The 15,953-nt window shown below is 29.3% G+C and overlaps 1 protein-coding gene and 1 non-coding gene across 2 annotated transcripts; both read left to right on the forward strand.

Annotated features, from left to right (window-relative positions):
- The first annotated feature begins 2,723 nt into the window (after positions 1-2,723).
- On the forward strand, positions 2,724-4,409 carry LOC110601354 (allene oxide synthase 3). The gene has a single exon (XM_021738457.2). The coding sequence runs from the start codon at positions 2,778-2,780 to the stop codon at positions 4,230-4,232; it is 1,455 nt and encodes a 484-aa protein (XP_021594149.1). The 5' UTR covers positions 2,724-2,777; the 3' UTR covers positions 4,233-4,409.
- A 7,595-nt stretch (positions 4,410-12,004) lies between these two features.
- TRNAI-AAU lies at positions 12,005-12,078 on the forward strand. The gene has a single exon. It is a non-coding gene; the product is annotated as a tRNA-Ile (tRNA).
- Positions 12,079-15,953: the final 3,875 nt, after the last annotated feature.

Consider the following 15,953-nt stretch of genomic DNA (forward strand, 5'->3'; position numbering starts at 1 on the left):
AATAGGGCGACCACAAAGGCAATTGCAAGTGAGAGAGCGAAGGTGACGAGGAGCATGAGCAAGAGAGCGACAGCAATTTACGAGCACGAGGGAGAGTAAGTAGCAAAGGCGAGAGGGAAAGTCGAAACTCAACTATTTGGATTAAAATAATTAATCCAAAGTATTAATACTTCCAACTAGCTATATATATATATATATAGAAGCTGATGTGGAAATCAAGCTGTTGGACGTTATATCGGAGCATAAAGACTCGGCGGTGGCAACGGGATTGTTTCCCCTCCTCAAGCGGCTCTAGGATTTCTGATATTTGAGCTTGAGTTCTGTTGGTAATTTGCATTTTGTGGTCGTGGGCTTGGATAGCTTCGTATATTTTTTTCAGCCAGCTTCTTATTTGTGATGTAATTTGTCCCATGGACTTATAAATGATTTACATCTTCTATCTTCAAAGAAAAAGTAGATGGAATAAAATTGAGGCGTTTAATATTATTAAGCACAACGCAATGTCGAGCTTAATACTCTTCTTTTTAAAGTCTTCAAAGCCAAATACTTTCCACAGGGATCTTTTCTTGATGCTCAACTAGGTAATAATCCTAGTCTTATTTGGAAGAGTATTGTGTCTTGGAGTCCTAAAGCAATGAGTTCTTTAGTGCGTTGGGAATGGGAAGATATTAGAGTTGCTCGTGACCCATGGCTTCTTAAAGCTAACTCTTTTTTAGTAGATGAAGGTTTAATGTTTATTAACGAGGATATGCGGGTCAAGGACCTAATTATTGAGGAATGAAGAGTGTGGAATATGGCGAAGATTATGGAGCTTTTCTCGGCTCGTGATATTAGCGCTATCTCTAGCATTCCATAGAAAGGATATTCTTGTGTGATTTTTTGTGAAAATAGGTTTTTTATAGCGTTAAATCAGCTTATTGGGTTTGTATGAGGTTGTTAAATAGAAGGCTTTTAAGTGGAAACTTTTGGAGAGGTATTTGGAAGGTGGATGTAGCGCCCATATTTCGGGATTTTTGTTGGAGAGCTCTTCGCAATGTTTTACCGTCTATAGAGAGATTGAGAAGTAGAGGTATACCTCTTGAGGTTAAGTATCCTTTTTGTGATATGGATGAGACGGTGGTCCATAGTCTTGTTCACTGTGTTCGGACTACAGAGGTTTGGAGGCTTGAACATTTTATTTTTATGTCTAATCTTTCTTTTCAAGATTGCTTTATGCAGGTTCTTCCATCTAATTCGAAGGAACTTGCTTCTCTCTTTACTGTGATTGCTTGGCAAATTTGGAACTCTCGTAATAATTTTATTTAATAGAATAAGTGGCATCGTCCATATGATATTTATAGTAATGTATGTACATATTTACACGAGTGATCTTCTTCTTATATTGTTCAAAGAAAATTTTCTTCAAGCTCTCAATCAGTCTTTCCGCTGTCAAATAATCATTCTCGTCGATCGTTGGTTATTAATGATTTTCAAGGCTGGCAAGCGCATGTGGATGGAACTGTTTTTTAATCTTCTCACATGGTGGCTTTTGGTTTGCTGATTGAAGATGAAGAGGGTAATTTTTTACGTACAGTTTCTGGTTTTTCTGCAAGTAGTTTGGATGTATTAATTGCTGAAACTCTTACTTTTTGTAATAGCCTTCTTTTTATTAAAGATAATCTTCCTAGTAGAGACTGCATTTTTATTGATTCTCAAGTTTTATTTTTCTCTTTAAAATCTTCTAGCGTGAATAACTCTATATTTGATTTAATTGTTTTAGATTGTAAGATTATTTTAGAGAACAGAAGAGATATTTGTGTTAAACGGGTTGCAGGTGCTCATCTCCTGATTAGAGCATCTTTCCATTTTACTGGTTTTCTTATATGATACACTGTTCCAACTTCTTTATTTTCCTTATTTAGAAGTATTTTTTTTTTTTTGTAAAAAAAAAGAAAGCAATGTGCAGGTGGCGGCAGCTTCTTTAAAATATATTTCACATTTTCATTCAAATGTCACAAGTTCAATTATGGAGCCGCTATTCTTTCTTTCTCTCTTTTTTGGTCTTGGAGAGCTTTTTTTTTTCAGTAACTGAGTTTGAATTAAATTTCACATTCAAATTTTATAATTTTTAAATGGCCTATTTGAGTAAAAAAATTAATTTTAATATTTTTTATAATTATAACTTCATCCTTTAATTTTAAATGATAAAACTTATATCTAATTTTTAAATATTTTGATAATGTTCACATGTGTTTACATTATTATAAAAATTGATATAAATTAGCCATAGTAAATTATTATCTTATATATTTTAATTTAAAAATGAAAATATCTATTTTTATTAATAAATATAAAATAATAATTTAATTATTTTTTACAACGGTTAAAATTATAATTTTATTGAATATTAAATAAAATTTTTATTAAATTATATTATTATATAATGAAAAAAGTTTTTTTTGTTATAACAATTTTAAATTATTACTAAACCGTTTTTAATATTAAAATAATAATTTTATAACCACAGCAGATATCCCATAATTTAAATTCTAAAATATATTAATATTTTTATAATTTTTAATTTTGCATCATCAAAATTTATATATAAAAAAGTGAAATCTTTATATTTTTAATTCTATGTCATCAAAACTTATAGGATATCCAGACTTAATTTTTAATTTTAATTAATTTAGGGTGTATGTGTATATCAAAATTTAGTCATTATATATAGTATAGTCGTATACGAGATTCTACCAAGACTGAATTATACAAATACATATTCCGACAAGTGCTCAAATATGTCTTCTTCTCTTTCTTTCACTAATCCTCCGGCAAATCTTCCACTCAAGCCAATCCCAGGTAGCTATGGTACCCCTTTCTTTGGTGCGATCAAAGATCGTCACGATTACTTCTATAACCAAGGCGAGGAAGAGTTCTTTGCTTCCCGTATCAAGAAGTACCAGTCCACCGTTATCAGACTCAATATGCCTCCTGGTCCCTTTATTTCCCAAGACCCTAGAGTCATAGCTGTTCTTGACGCTGTCTCATTTCCAGTTCTCTTCGACACTTCCAAAGTCGAAAAACGGGATTGTCTTGACGGAACTTTCCGTCCTTCCGTTTCCTTCACCGGCGGCTACCGCACATGTGCATTTCTTGACCCTTCTGAACCCAACCATAACTCGATCAAAGCCTTCGTCCTCTCTATCCTCGCTTCAAAACACAACGCCTTCATCCCTCTCTTTAGAAATTGCTTGTCAAAGCTCTTTACAGACATTGACAAGAAAATGTCTTCTGAGAAAAAAGTATGTTACAACTTCATGAACGATGCCATGGCTTTCAGCTTTGTGTTTCAACTCCTCTGCGAAAAAGATCCCGCTGATACCAGACTTGGAAACATGGGTTCAATATATGTTGATAAATGGTTAGCTCTGCAACTAGCACCACTCGGAACCATACACCTGCCAAGCTTCTTAAAATTTCTTGAGGATATTGCTATTCGTACGTTTCAATTTCCATTTTTCCTCGTAAAACATGCTTACGATAAACTTTACAAAGCTTTCTACGAGCATGCAGCTCCTCTTCTTGACAGAGCTGAGAGTTTCGGGATCAAAAGAGATGAAGCTTGCCATAACCTTGTGTTTCTTGCTGGTTTCAACGCTTATGGTGGTATGCAAGGAGTCTTCCCTGCATTGCTCAAGTGGGTTGGACAAGCAGGAGAACATTTGCACGCTCAACTCGCCCATGAAATCAGAACCGCCGTTAAGGAAGAAGGTGGAGTCACTTTCCAAGCGTTGGATAATATGACTTTGACCAAATCGGTCGTTTATGAATGTTTAAGGCTTGAACCTCCGGTGCCGTACCAGTACGCTAGGGCGAAGAAGGATATTGTGGTCCACAGCCATGATGCAGCCTATGAGATCAAGAAAGGTGAAATGATCTTTGGATATCAGCCGTGCGCAACCAGTGATCCTAAAGTTTTTGATAATCCTAAGCAGTTTGTGGCCGATAGGTTTGTCGGAGAGGAGGGAGAGAAGCTGCTGAACTATGTATACTGGTCAAATGATCGTGAGACGCATCTTCCAACGGTGGAGGATAAGCAGTGTCCAGCGAAAGATCAGGTGGTGCTCCTAGCTAGGTTGTTCTTGGTGGAGTTTTTCTTGCGTTATGACACGTATACGGTGGAGGTGAAGACCCATATTGGGTTGGTATCATATCTGACGATAACTTCGTTGGCCAAGGCCACGAGCTCTTGATCATGTTGATCATGATCGACTAAAACATGATCAAAGGCAATTTGGTGATGAATGAGTTGAGCTCATATGGGCTTGAGTTCAGCTGATAATAATATATATATATATATATATATAATGTATCTATATATTTATCTGTGTAATGCTCTGTGGTGAATGTGAAAAATCATTCCGTATATTGTTACATAAACTTATTAATTAATAATAAAATGTAATTTCTAAAATTTATTTGTAAAAGTTCACAAATTAGAAATACATAATCATAATAGAAATATTGCATCAGTGTTTTTTATTAAAATATTTTAATTTTAAATTTAAATTATTAATTTATTTTATTGATAAAATTAATCATATAAATTTCAGCGATTAAAATATTATCGTCGGTAAGTATTATTAAAATTTTATTTATTAACTTTACCTACAAAAGCTTTTCGTTAATAATTATGGATAGAATATATTTTTAAATTATCACAATTGTTTTATTTTACATTTTATTTTTAAATTTTGCATAAAGAAATTATCAATGAAAATTACATTTTTTTAATTTACTTAATTTTATTTAATTTTGATTTGATATTTTAACCACAGTTCACAAATAAATTTAAATAAACATTTACCATGTATAATTCTCATAGCATGCTTGAAATCAGTACGATTGTCCGGAAAAAACTTAATAAAGATAATAATATTGACGTCATACATCATTGGATTTTGCCTAATTCTTCAATTAAACGGAAAACTTTCCTTATGATACAATAATTATTCCTCAATAAAAATATCATTTTTAAAATTTATTAATTACAATAATTATATAAATATTTAAAATTAATTTTCTCTAGCAATTTTATTAATTATATTAATCATATAAATATTAAAATTTATTTTCCCTAATTGTATTTAATTTTTAAAAAAATACTATTTAATTTCTATAATTTAAAAAAATTTACTAATTAATCTTTTAATTTTCAAAAATAAATTAAAACATCCTGATATTTTAAAAAATTTATTAATTGTCTATCCGTTAATTTTATTATCAAGTATTTTAGTATTTAGTCTTTATAATTTTGAGAATTTTATTAATTAGTCTTTAAAATTTTTAAAAAATTTACTGATTAATTCAGTGATGGATCAAAAAACTTTTAGTTATAGATCCAAATTAAATAAAAAATTAAAAAATAATATACATTTAAAAAAATACATTATAAAATTTTGGTAAACAGTTAAAATAAAATTACAATATTTTTCGTCTATTTTTATTACTTGAAATCTATTCCTAGTATCTTCATTATCAACATTTATAAATACATCTCTTTCGATATAAGTTACCAAATAATCATTTAATAAATTATTTTCCATTTTATGCAGAGTCAATTTTTGATAGCGTGTGTAACAGCCCGGAAACCGAACTGCTACCGGCACTAGGATCCAGATCGGCTTAAGGCCGCCTAGACCCGTAGTAAGCCTACTGTGAACTCTGTGTATCTGTGAAATCCCATACATGATCATACATATTCTGTAACCAGTTAAAACTTTTCTTTCTCCACGGCTTAACCTGTGCATACTCTATCTCTCTACTGTAAAAACTTGCCAGAGCTCTCATCTTAACTCAAGGCAGCTCGAACTCATACTATGTAAGCCGGGCTTTTCATACATAAACATAAATCATTTACATAAGATCATGTACAAACTTAAAAGGGATACAATTCTTATCAATCAAGCACCATCTATACACTGTACATTTCTGTATCTCTTACATTTACATGTCCATACTATCTATTACATACATCTCTTTACGTTCTTCCTGTACTCTTCTTACATCTCTCTGTACTCTGAACCTGCACAACTGGGGATAGGGGAGAGGGGTGAGCTTCTATAGCCCAGTGAGCAGGAGCTATATAAAACAGTTTATAAAACAGATGTCTTTATGCCATGCAGCACCTCACAACCATATACATCAAGGAAGAAGTTGTCACCTATAGCCCTCCACATAACTGACTCACATATAGTACTTAACTAAGCACAGTGCCTGGGGCGATTAGGCCTCCTCCAGGACTTAATGAAAAGGTTTTGTCAGGGCGATTAGGCCTTCTCTGACTGTTTTCTGAAAACGTTTTACCAGGGCGATGAGGCCTCCTGGCTATCTAACTTTACTAACAGGGGCGGTTAGGCCTCCCTGCTCACACTTATCATGCTTGACTCTTTACTTAGTTCATCTCATGTCATAGCATACCAAACTGAGGGCTAAAGGATCATCCAACATTCATCCGCATACTCATCAAATTATGCAATGCAACACCTTCGTGAATACTAATGCAACAACCTAATATCTCATGCTCATCCATTATTATCTTTTATTTTAACCATCCTAACATTATGGCAATTATGATGCATGAATCATGCTAAAACATTCTTGAATTTAAAATATGCATAGTTAGTCCCACTCACCTCTGGCTGACTGTAGACTGACTTTGCAGGTTCCGGAGCAGTGCTCACTGCTGATCTCCCTGGTTTCTCTGGTCCGTTCCTACACAAGTGGACTCAGATGAGGGACTAAACTCACTCCATAAGAGTTCTAAGAACTCCCCCAAAAGCCCTCTAACTATCACATAACACATGCAAAAGCCAACTGGACAGGGCACTTTTGGCGGCAGGTTCGGCGGCCGAAACTCCCTTCCAGAAACGAAACTCACCTACTTTCGGCGGCCGAACCTCTACTTTCGGCGGCCGAAAGTCCTATACCTACACCTTCGGGTGTACCTTCGGCGCCCGAACGTCTCGTCCAGAGACGAAACTCAACCTTCGGCGACACTTTCGGCGGCCGAATGTGCATGACAGATCCGAAAGTCCAGCTTCCGGAAGCAACCTTCGGCAGCCGAAGCCACCTCCTCAAGGCTTTCGGCGGCCGAACCTCCCTTCGGCGGCCGAACCTGGTTTCGCCCGAAGGGCAGAAACCTGCTCTGCTTCATGCACACCTCCTCCTATCTCTCTCCCAACATGCACACAGAACTCCTCAACATGCATATACACTTGTACATGCTCAAAAGGGTCTAAAACTAGCCTATAACCCCAACAAACACAACATCTAACACATAAACATGCTTGAACATCAAAAACTCTAAAAATCTCCTAGAACCCTACTCATGCGTACTACCCCATAATCTTCCATAAAACCTTTAAAAAAACATAGTAAAAGCTTCGGATCTATCCCTTACCTCTTGGAACACTTGAGGTTGGAAGCCTCTAACGTGGAGTTATGGCAAAATCCTCACTCAAAGCTTCAAACTTCAAACTTTGCTCCTTTTTGCTTAAAACTTCACAAATCCATAAAAACTCATCAAAACCTTGGAAGATTTGAAAAAACACAAAACTGAGCTAAGGAAGAGCATGATCTCACCTAGGTCTGGAGAAATGGGAAGCAAACTTACCCATTTGACCGACCTAGGGCCCTTTTAAAGATGGGTGGCCAGTCCACCTTCGGCGGCCTAACGTGAGATCTGAAAGCCATGCAAGTTCGGCGGCCGAAAGTGACCTTCGGCGGCCGAACCTTTGCATTTCTTCCTTAGTGCTTTTCTTTCCAAAACTCACTTCTCTAACCCTTGAAAACCTTAAAACTCTGTGAAAACATACTTAAACATTCTTTAAAACATATGTATGACCCTTCTAGAGGGTTCCGACACCCGAGATTCCATCAGACTACAGGAATTCCGATGCCGGACTCTAGCCGGGTATTACAGCGTGCATTACAGAAAATGTCCTTTCAACTGTGATTGTAGCAATTAGTAAGAGCAATGACAATTTAATCAACGTATACATCAAAGGGAAGTACAATATATTTTCTTATAGCTTTTTGTGCATACGCATATTAAAGACAAAGTTTTGAAGTTGAGATTAAAGTAACCGGATAAACTTTTACAAATTCAATCAATTTGCTCACATAAAATACAGAGTGAAACTGTTCGGTCCAAACTGATCCAAATTAATTTTGGACTATTTTTCACTTGGCACAAAATGGTTAATTCAAATTATTTAGTAGTTTCATGCTAATTATTATATACAATTTCAATTTGACGTAATCCATCAATGTGGGACAAGTTTTTACAAACAGCAATCGACCGTTACACTCGACTCCGCTAAATTTACGACGTCCACATCGCAACTTAATAGAATATAATTGCTAAATTAGGACCGGACTCTTGTGTATTATGATTCGTTAGTATTTCAGGCGACTCCACCTTATCTCACACAGGTAGCCCTTTTTTCGCAGATCCACTAGTTCTGCACAATTTGTTTGACCCATGGTGGCTCTATATCAATTGAAACAGTCCCACCCAAACCGACTCAAATAACTTTTGAACCTATTTTTCACTTAATCTAAAATGGTTAATCCAAATTATTTAATAGTTTCGTACTAACTATTATATACAATTTCAACTTATCGTAATCCGTCGAGGTGAGACGATTTCCCACAAGCAACAGCTAGCTGACGGTTATACAAAAAATGAGTCTTTAAAATCAAGACATACCATACATAAAAGAAAATTTATATTTATTTAATTGAAACGATTATTAAATTTTTGAAATTACATATCAATAATAGAAGCTGGGAAGTCAAGATGGTAAAAATTTACAGAGAAGTAAATGCGGTAGCGGATCGTTTGACTAGTTTAACCATTGATGATGATTTTAATTTGAAAATTCATCAATGACCTCCTGTTACTATTAAATTTTTACTGGATGCTGATAGGTTGGGGCTTTCATGGCCTAGATTAATAAAATAAGGGCTCTATCCCTCTTTTTCTAAAAAAAAATAACAGAATAAACATAATTTAAATTTTATATAATTTTTTTAATTATAATTAGACATAAAATATTAACCATAAAAATTATATTTAACATTTACATAATTTTTTTAATTTGTATTACACTAAATTATTATCCATAAAAATAATATTTAATATTTACAAAAAAAATTTAAAATTTGATTAAATTAAATTATTACTCATAAAAATATTATTTAAAATTTATACTATTTTCCTAATTTTGATTAGATTAAATTATTATCTATAAAAATAATATTTAAAATTTACACATTTTTTTCGTAATTTTAAGTAAACTAAACTACTACTCATAACAGTGAAATAAATAATAATAAATTAACAATATAATAAAAAAATAAAAAATATAAATTAATTCTTAACAATAAAGAATAATGTAAAAAAATAAAATGAAAAAATGAGAAAATAACTCATCTTGAAAAAGAGAGGAAGATAAATAGTGGATTTGAAGAAATAAAATTTGTGAATCAAAATAAAATTTGTTGGATAGAAATTGATAGATAAAAAACAAAACGAGAGGTTGGGGCTGCCGTGAAAGTGGAAAAAAAAAAAAAAAAAAAAAAAAAAAAAAAAAGGGAAGAATTTAGGTTTGTAGAATATTAGTGTGAAATTACACTAATATTTCTAAATAAATTTTAAAATTTTAAGAGGCCCATGACCTCTTGGCCCAACATAGCCCGTTCCTGAATTAGTCTCTACGAAAGATATTTTAAATTTTTTTTATAATATTTAATAGCTAAATTAAAAAAAATAGTAAATTTTTCTAAAATATTAAAAATATTTTAATATATTTTTTAAAATTGATAATTTAATTTTTCGACCACCGCTATTAAAATATTAATATTATTATTATTATCGAGTTAGATTAACAGTCTGTTATTTTTATTTTATTTCATTTAATTTTCGATTAAATTCAATCCTGAAATCATACTATTCGATTATTTTATTAATATAAACTTTGAATTTTCATTATCATATTTTTAATATCATAATCAATATTTCGTATTTGATATTTAAAATTAAAAATTACAAAAACTAAAGATCACACTAAAATAAAATATTCATTTAAAAATTAAAAAAAATATATTAATTAATTAGTGCTATTACAATTAAAGAATAAATTTAATTGGTTGTTAAGTAATTTACTTTAATTTAATTGTTTAAATTAATTATAGTGTTTTTATAGTTAAATTCCTTTTAAATGAGCTTTTTGTTATTCAATTTTTTAAAGTTCTCTCACTGTATAACTAATTTAAAAATCGGCTTTTATGAAAAATCAATTAAAAATAAAAACACCTTTTTGTTTAAATCGTTTGAATCGTTTAATTTCATAGAAAATATTTAAAATCACAAATTTATAATATTATTAAAAAACTAATATATTGATAATTACAATTTTATAAGATACTGTATTTAAAATTAATAAAAATTATAATAATTAAATATAAATTAATTATATTATTAGTAATTTATTAAAAAATAAAAATTAATTATACAGACTGTACTCTAAATTTTATTAATTATACTATAAAATTTTAAAATTCATTTATTTTTATATAAAATTTATTATATTATTATATATATCTAATATATAAAAAATTATTAAATAGATAAATAATTAATTTTAATTTAAATAGATAATTATTAAAAATAATAATTTTTATTTAATAATTATAATAACACGAAACTCAATAAAATGGTGGTGACTCGGTTCAATCAAATCATGTATTTAAATAAATATTTATTAATAAAATAATTTTATATTATGCATAGTAGATTGTTTTAATTTTAAAAATTATTTAAATTTTAAATATTACTAATTTTAATATTATTTAAATACTTTTAAAAAAACAAAATACTTAATTTATTTCTATATATAAAAATGGGAAGTGGGACAATAATTGGATTTTAATTTTTAAAATATATGATAATTTTATTATTTAAATTAATTTTAATTAGTTAAAACAAATTTGAATAAATATTGAAGGTAATTATTTATTTTAAAATAATTATAATTATAATTAATAAGAAGTAATTATGTTTTTTAATGATAACTATTTTTTAAAAAATCTAATAACAAATAATTATCTTTTATAAAAATAAGATTTTATAGATTAAATTTGAAATTTTTTAACCTATAAAATTATTTTTATCCGCTCAATTTTATTTTATTTTTTTAAATTTAGATTAGTTATAATTGGAATAAATAAATTTAGATTAGTTATAATTGGAATAAATTGATAAAAGTAAACTTTGAGATTTTATTAAGTGTTTAAAAAGTTTCAAAATTATAAAGTACAATATCATCAAATTTATTAAATATAATAATAAAATATTAAATAATTTTAATAATAAATTTATTTAATTTTTTAAAAAATACACCAAAATATGAGATAGTGAATTTAAAATTTATTATTATTAATTAATATTTTATTATATTTATTATTAATAACGATCACAAATCGTCATATATTAATATATTTTTAATCGTCATATATTAATATATTTTTATTAAAAAATTTTAATTCAAGCTAGAGTCACGATAAATATAAACACTGTAACTCTTTGAATCATATAACAAATAATTAATTGTAATTATTGATAGTGAGATTTACATTACAAGCATCAATTTTTTTTATTTAAATATTTTTAAACTTTAAATTCAAAATTTTGATAATAATTTAATATAAATTACTACTAAAAAATTATTTATTAGCTTTTAAAATAAAACTATTACTAATTAAAATTTTACTATATGGTTCTAACGTCTGAATTGTAAAAAAAAAAAAAAAACTACATTACAATAAAATAATAAATGATTCATCCAATTTATGACCAAAATAACTAGCTTCATTGGTTCTTATTGATTGAAAAATTATTTTTAATTACGTGGAGATCTTCAATTAACTTGTAATTGTATTAAGAACATCAATATCGCGTGGCCTATTAGCTCAGTTGGTTAGAGCGTCGTGCTAATAACGCGAAGGTCGCAGGTTCGAGACCTGCATGGGCCACTGAAATTTATATATATGGGGGTGTGTTTTTCAATAACCTAGGACCTAGGATATGGGCATGGGCTTCTTTGGGTGGGTTTCGAGGTTGTTAACAAATGGCCTTGAGGTTGGAGCTCAAACGCTGGACCTAAGAAAATAAAATAAATAGCATATAATTTTTTACCATATTAATTGATAAGGAAATTGGCATAACTTTTCTTACTCTTGTGGTAAATAGGTATAGCATGGTAGATTTAATTTTGAGTTTTCACCTTTCCAGTTTTTTTTAAAATATAATTAAAAAATTTTATTTAAAATAATAATTATAGACCATCTGTCAACAAAATGTACAAAAATAGAGTTAAATTGAAATTATTCATAATGATGTTAAAACGGTGCAAATCCATTTATAACATATTAATACTCGAGTCATGTCATAGTAGATCTACTCATATAATTTCATACATTTACAATACTTTTATTATTTTTATTATTTATATGTAAAATAAATAATTTTAAAAAATATCAAATAAATAATATTAAGGCATATAAAAGTATAAATTTGTACTCAAGACTTAACCTAATGGTAAAGTGTATATGAATAAATCTGAGAGATTTCAGGTTCTACTCTCTCAATTTTCAATTTTCATTTCAAAAAAAAACATGATAAAAATATTGTGTTAGCATTTAAATTTTTTTTATATGATTTATTAATCATTTTATATTCGTCTCAACTCTTAATTAAATTCATATTAATACGAACATGACATAATAATTCAAATTATAATCTTTTACTTTTATCATTAATAATAATTTTTAATAAAAATAATTGAGTTTATCTGAATAAATTTGAGAATTATTTAATAAAAATAACTAAAGTACTCTTTAATAAATATTCTTAATTTAAAATAATATAGTTCCTGAGATTTTATCAAATTTACAGTAAAGTCCTTATATTTTTTTAAATTGATTTTTATATTTTATAATTATTTAGACATAAAATTTTAAAATTGACCTTAAATCTTTATATTTTATAATTAAATTTCTAAATATATTTTAAAATAAGTTGTTTTAATTTTATAAATTAATCTTTAAATAATTATAATATTTAAAAATAAGTTTCATATTTTATGTAAATTGAATTTTTAATATTATAGTTATTTATAAAAATACTCTTATATTTTTATAAATTAATTAATATTAAAAATCAAACTAAATTGTTATATATATATATAGTGAAAATATATCATAATGAAATAATTAATTTATTAGTTAAGGAAGTATGTTGAGGGTGGGTGATTGTGTGAGTTTCAATTCCTACTATAAAAGCAAGTATATTTTTTTAATTAAATGAGAATGGTTTGATTCAGAAAATTAAATTCAAACCATTTGATTTATCGGTTTGATTAAAATCTAACTCGCTCGCATCGGGTTAATCCAATTCTACCAAACAGAGGGTGAATCGCATAAATCAAATCAGACCATGATAACTGACTAATCAGTTCGGTCTAGTTTTAACAATTATAATTTAGTTGAATTTCTAAATTAAACTGAACCATGGTTCGAATCTTAGTTAAATCGGTTCAACAAACCAATTTGATTTTAATAACTATAGTTTAATTGAATTTTTTTTTAACTTAAAAGTGTTGGTCATTTTTATAAAAATTAATGATAACTTAATTTTAATTCAAACAATAGAGATTAAATTATGATTTTTCAATCGTAAAAAATTAAATTTTAAATTTTTAAAAATAAAAAAATTAAAATAAATATTTTATTAAATCAGAAACACTAAAATACAGTTTACCTTATTCAAAAACTAAACTATTTACCCTTTCATTATGCTTTCATCTCATACTAACTTTTATTATTTTTACAGTTTATTTTTAAAATTAAATTAATGTTTAATGATTGAATATTATAATTATTTATAATTTCATTTATCAATTTTATAGTTAGTTAAAATTTCACATTCATCCCTTTATCTTTCCTAATTTTTTATGTCTCTCCCTTTCTCTTCTTCATGGTAGAAAAGAGATCAATAAATAAAATAAATGATATAATTATAAATAATTATAAAAAAGGAAATAATTAAAATATTTTAAACTATATAATAATTACACTTAAAAATTAATGGAGTAAATTAGGAAAATTAATTTTTATTATTATTATTTTTTAATATTTAACTAACTATTACCATAATTGTTACCACTATTAAAACAAATAGTATTACTGTCGATATTGTTGTCTAAAACTAGATTTTGCTATTTTAAGGGAGTTTTAAATTAATAAAATATTTTTTAATTTTTAAAATGTAAATTATTTTCTAAAAATTAACGGAGTACAAATTTAATATATATATTTTTTATATCCTTATAAGTATTAGGTTTTGGATATCTTAATCACAACTAAATCTATATAAGGAGGCCGGACTGTAGTCTCATCAAAATCCGTTATGCAGATCCTATTGAGGATAAGACTAAATTGTAACTGTATTAGCTGTCTTATCTATATTTTACCATTTGTATTATGCTAATACCTATCTTTAGTCATTCTATTGTAGGACTCTTAGTTATATAACTCTTGTAAACTGATCGTTCATTAATGAACAAATCTATTCTTCATATGGTATCAGAGCCATAAAAACACTCTCACGAGTTTTAAATTGATTTATTCTTCCTGTAACAGCCCGCTTACCGGACCATCACCGGCACTAGGATCCAGATCGGCTTAAGGCCGCCGGGACCCGTAGTAAGCCTACTGTCAACTCTGTGTACCTGATAAATCCCATACATGATCATACTTAAGCTTAAAACTGTTACTTACTCTTCTCTTGTTTTTTTTTTTTTTTTTTTCTTTGCTTGACTATCTTTTCTTTTCTTGAAGCTTTTCTCATCAACTAAGCCTGGACTATGCATGCTCTGTCTGTATGCACTCGAAGAGTGATACCTACTATGGTACCATACAGTAACTACAGAGATAGAAAGACTACCATGCACCAAGCCTAGCGCATCATAACAACATTATCTCAATCATAAAATGATCATGTGCAAAGGGATAAACATACACTAGGGCCAAGCACAATGCTATAACTCAATACATAACTTGCTAATACATCATTTCTATACATTACATAAACTTTGTACTGTACATCATTATCATGTCCACTATTCTATACTATTACATATGCCTTTTACCCTTGCTATCTCTTTCTCTTTCTCTTCTCTGAGGCCCTGAAAAATGGGGTTAGGGAGAGGGATGAGCTGCTAAAGCCCAGTGAGCGGAATCTATAAAAAAATCACATTTAAAACATGCTATCATATGATGCATCACTGCACAAACATTTCACATCTCGGATTGGACATGATCCCAAAACTCCCTCTGTCAGTGCCCGGCCCCCAAAGGAGCTCACACAGGTCTTTCACTAACTACTCATGGTGCCCGACCCTATAAGGGCTCTCACAGGACTCATCCAAGGTAAATGCCCGGCCCCAAAGGAGCTCACACAGGACATACAATAATGACAGACTTATGGGCTATTGAGATCGCCTCGGTCCAATCCACATATACAAGTAATAATGCAATGCATCAACTTGGTGAATACTAATGCAAAGCATCCTACATAAACATGGCATTAATGATGCATGAATCATGCTAAAACAGTTCTTAACTTTTAAAATAAAGTTCTGTTCCACTCACCTCTGTCAACTGCTGAGCAGTCTCTGTAACTCTAACTCTGTGGGCCTCCTTGGTCTCTCGGGTCCGTACCTACACAGGTGGACTCAAATGAGGACCAAACTTACTTAAACATAACTCCTACTATCTCCCCAAAACCCCTCTAAAACATCATAGGCATGCATGGAAAAATGGGCAAAAGAAGGCTGGACTGGGCACTT

The sequence above is a fragment of the Manihot esculenta genome, chromosome 15 (genome assembly GCF_001659605.2).
Source record: "Manihot esculenta cultivar AM560-2 chromosome 15, M.esculenta_v8, whole genome shotgun sequence".
Taxonomy (NCBI): domain Eukaryota; kingdom Viridiplantae; phylum Streptophyta; class Magnoliopsida; order Malpighiales; family Euphorbiaceae; genus Manihot; species Manihot esculenta.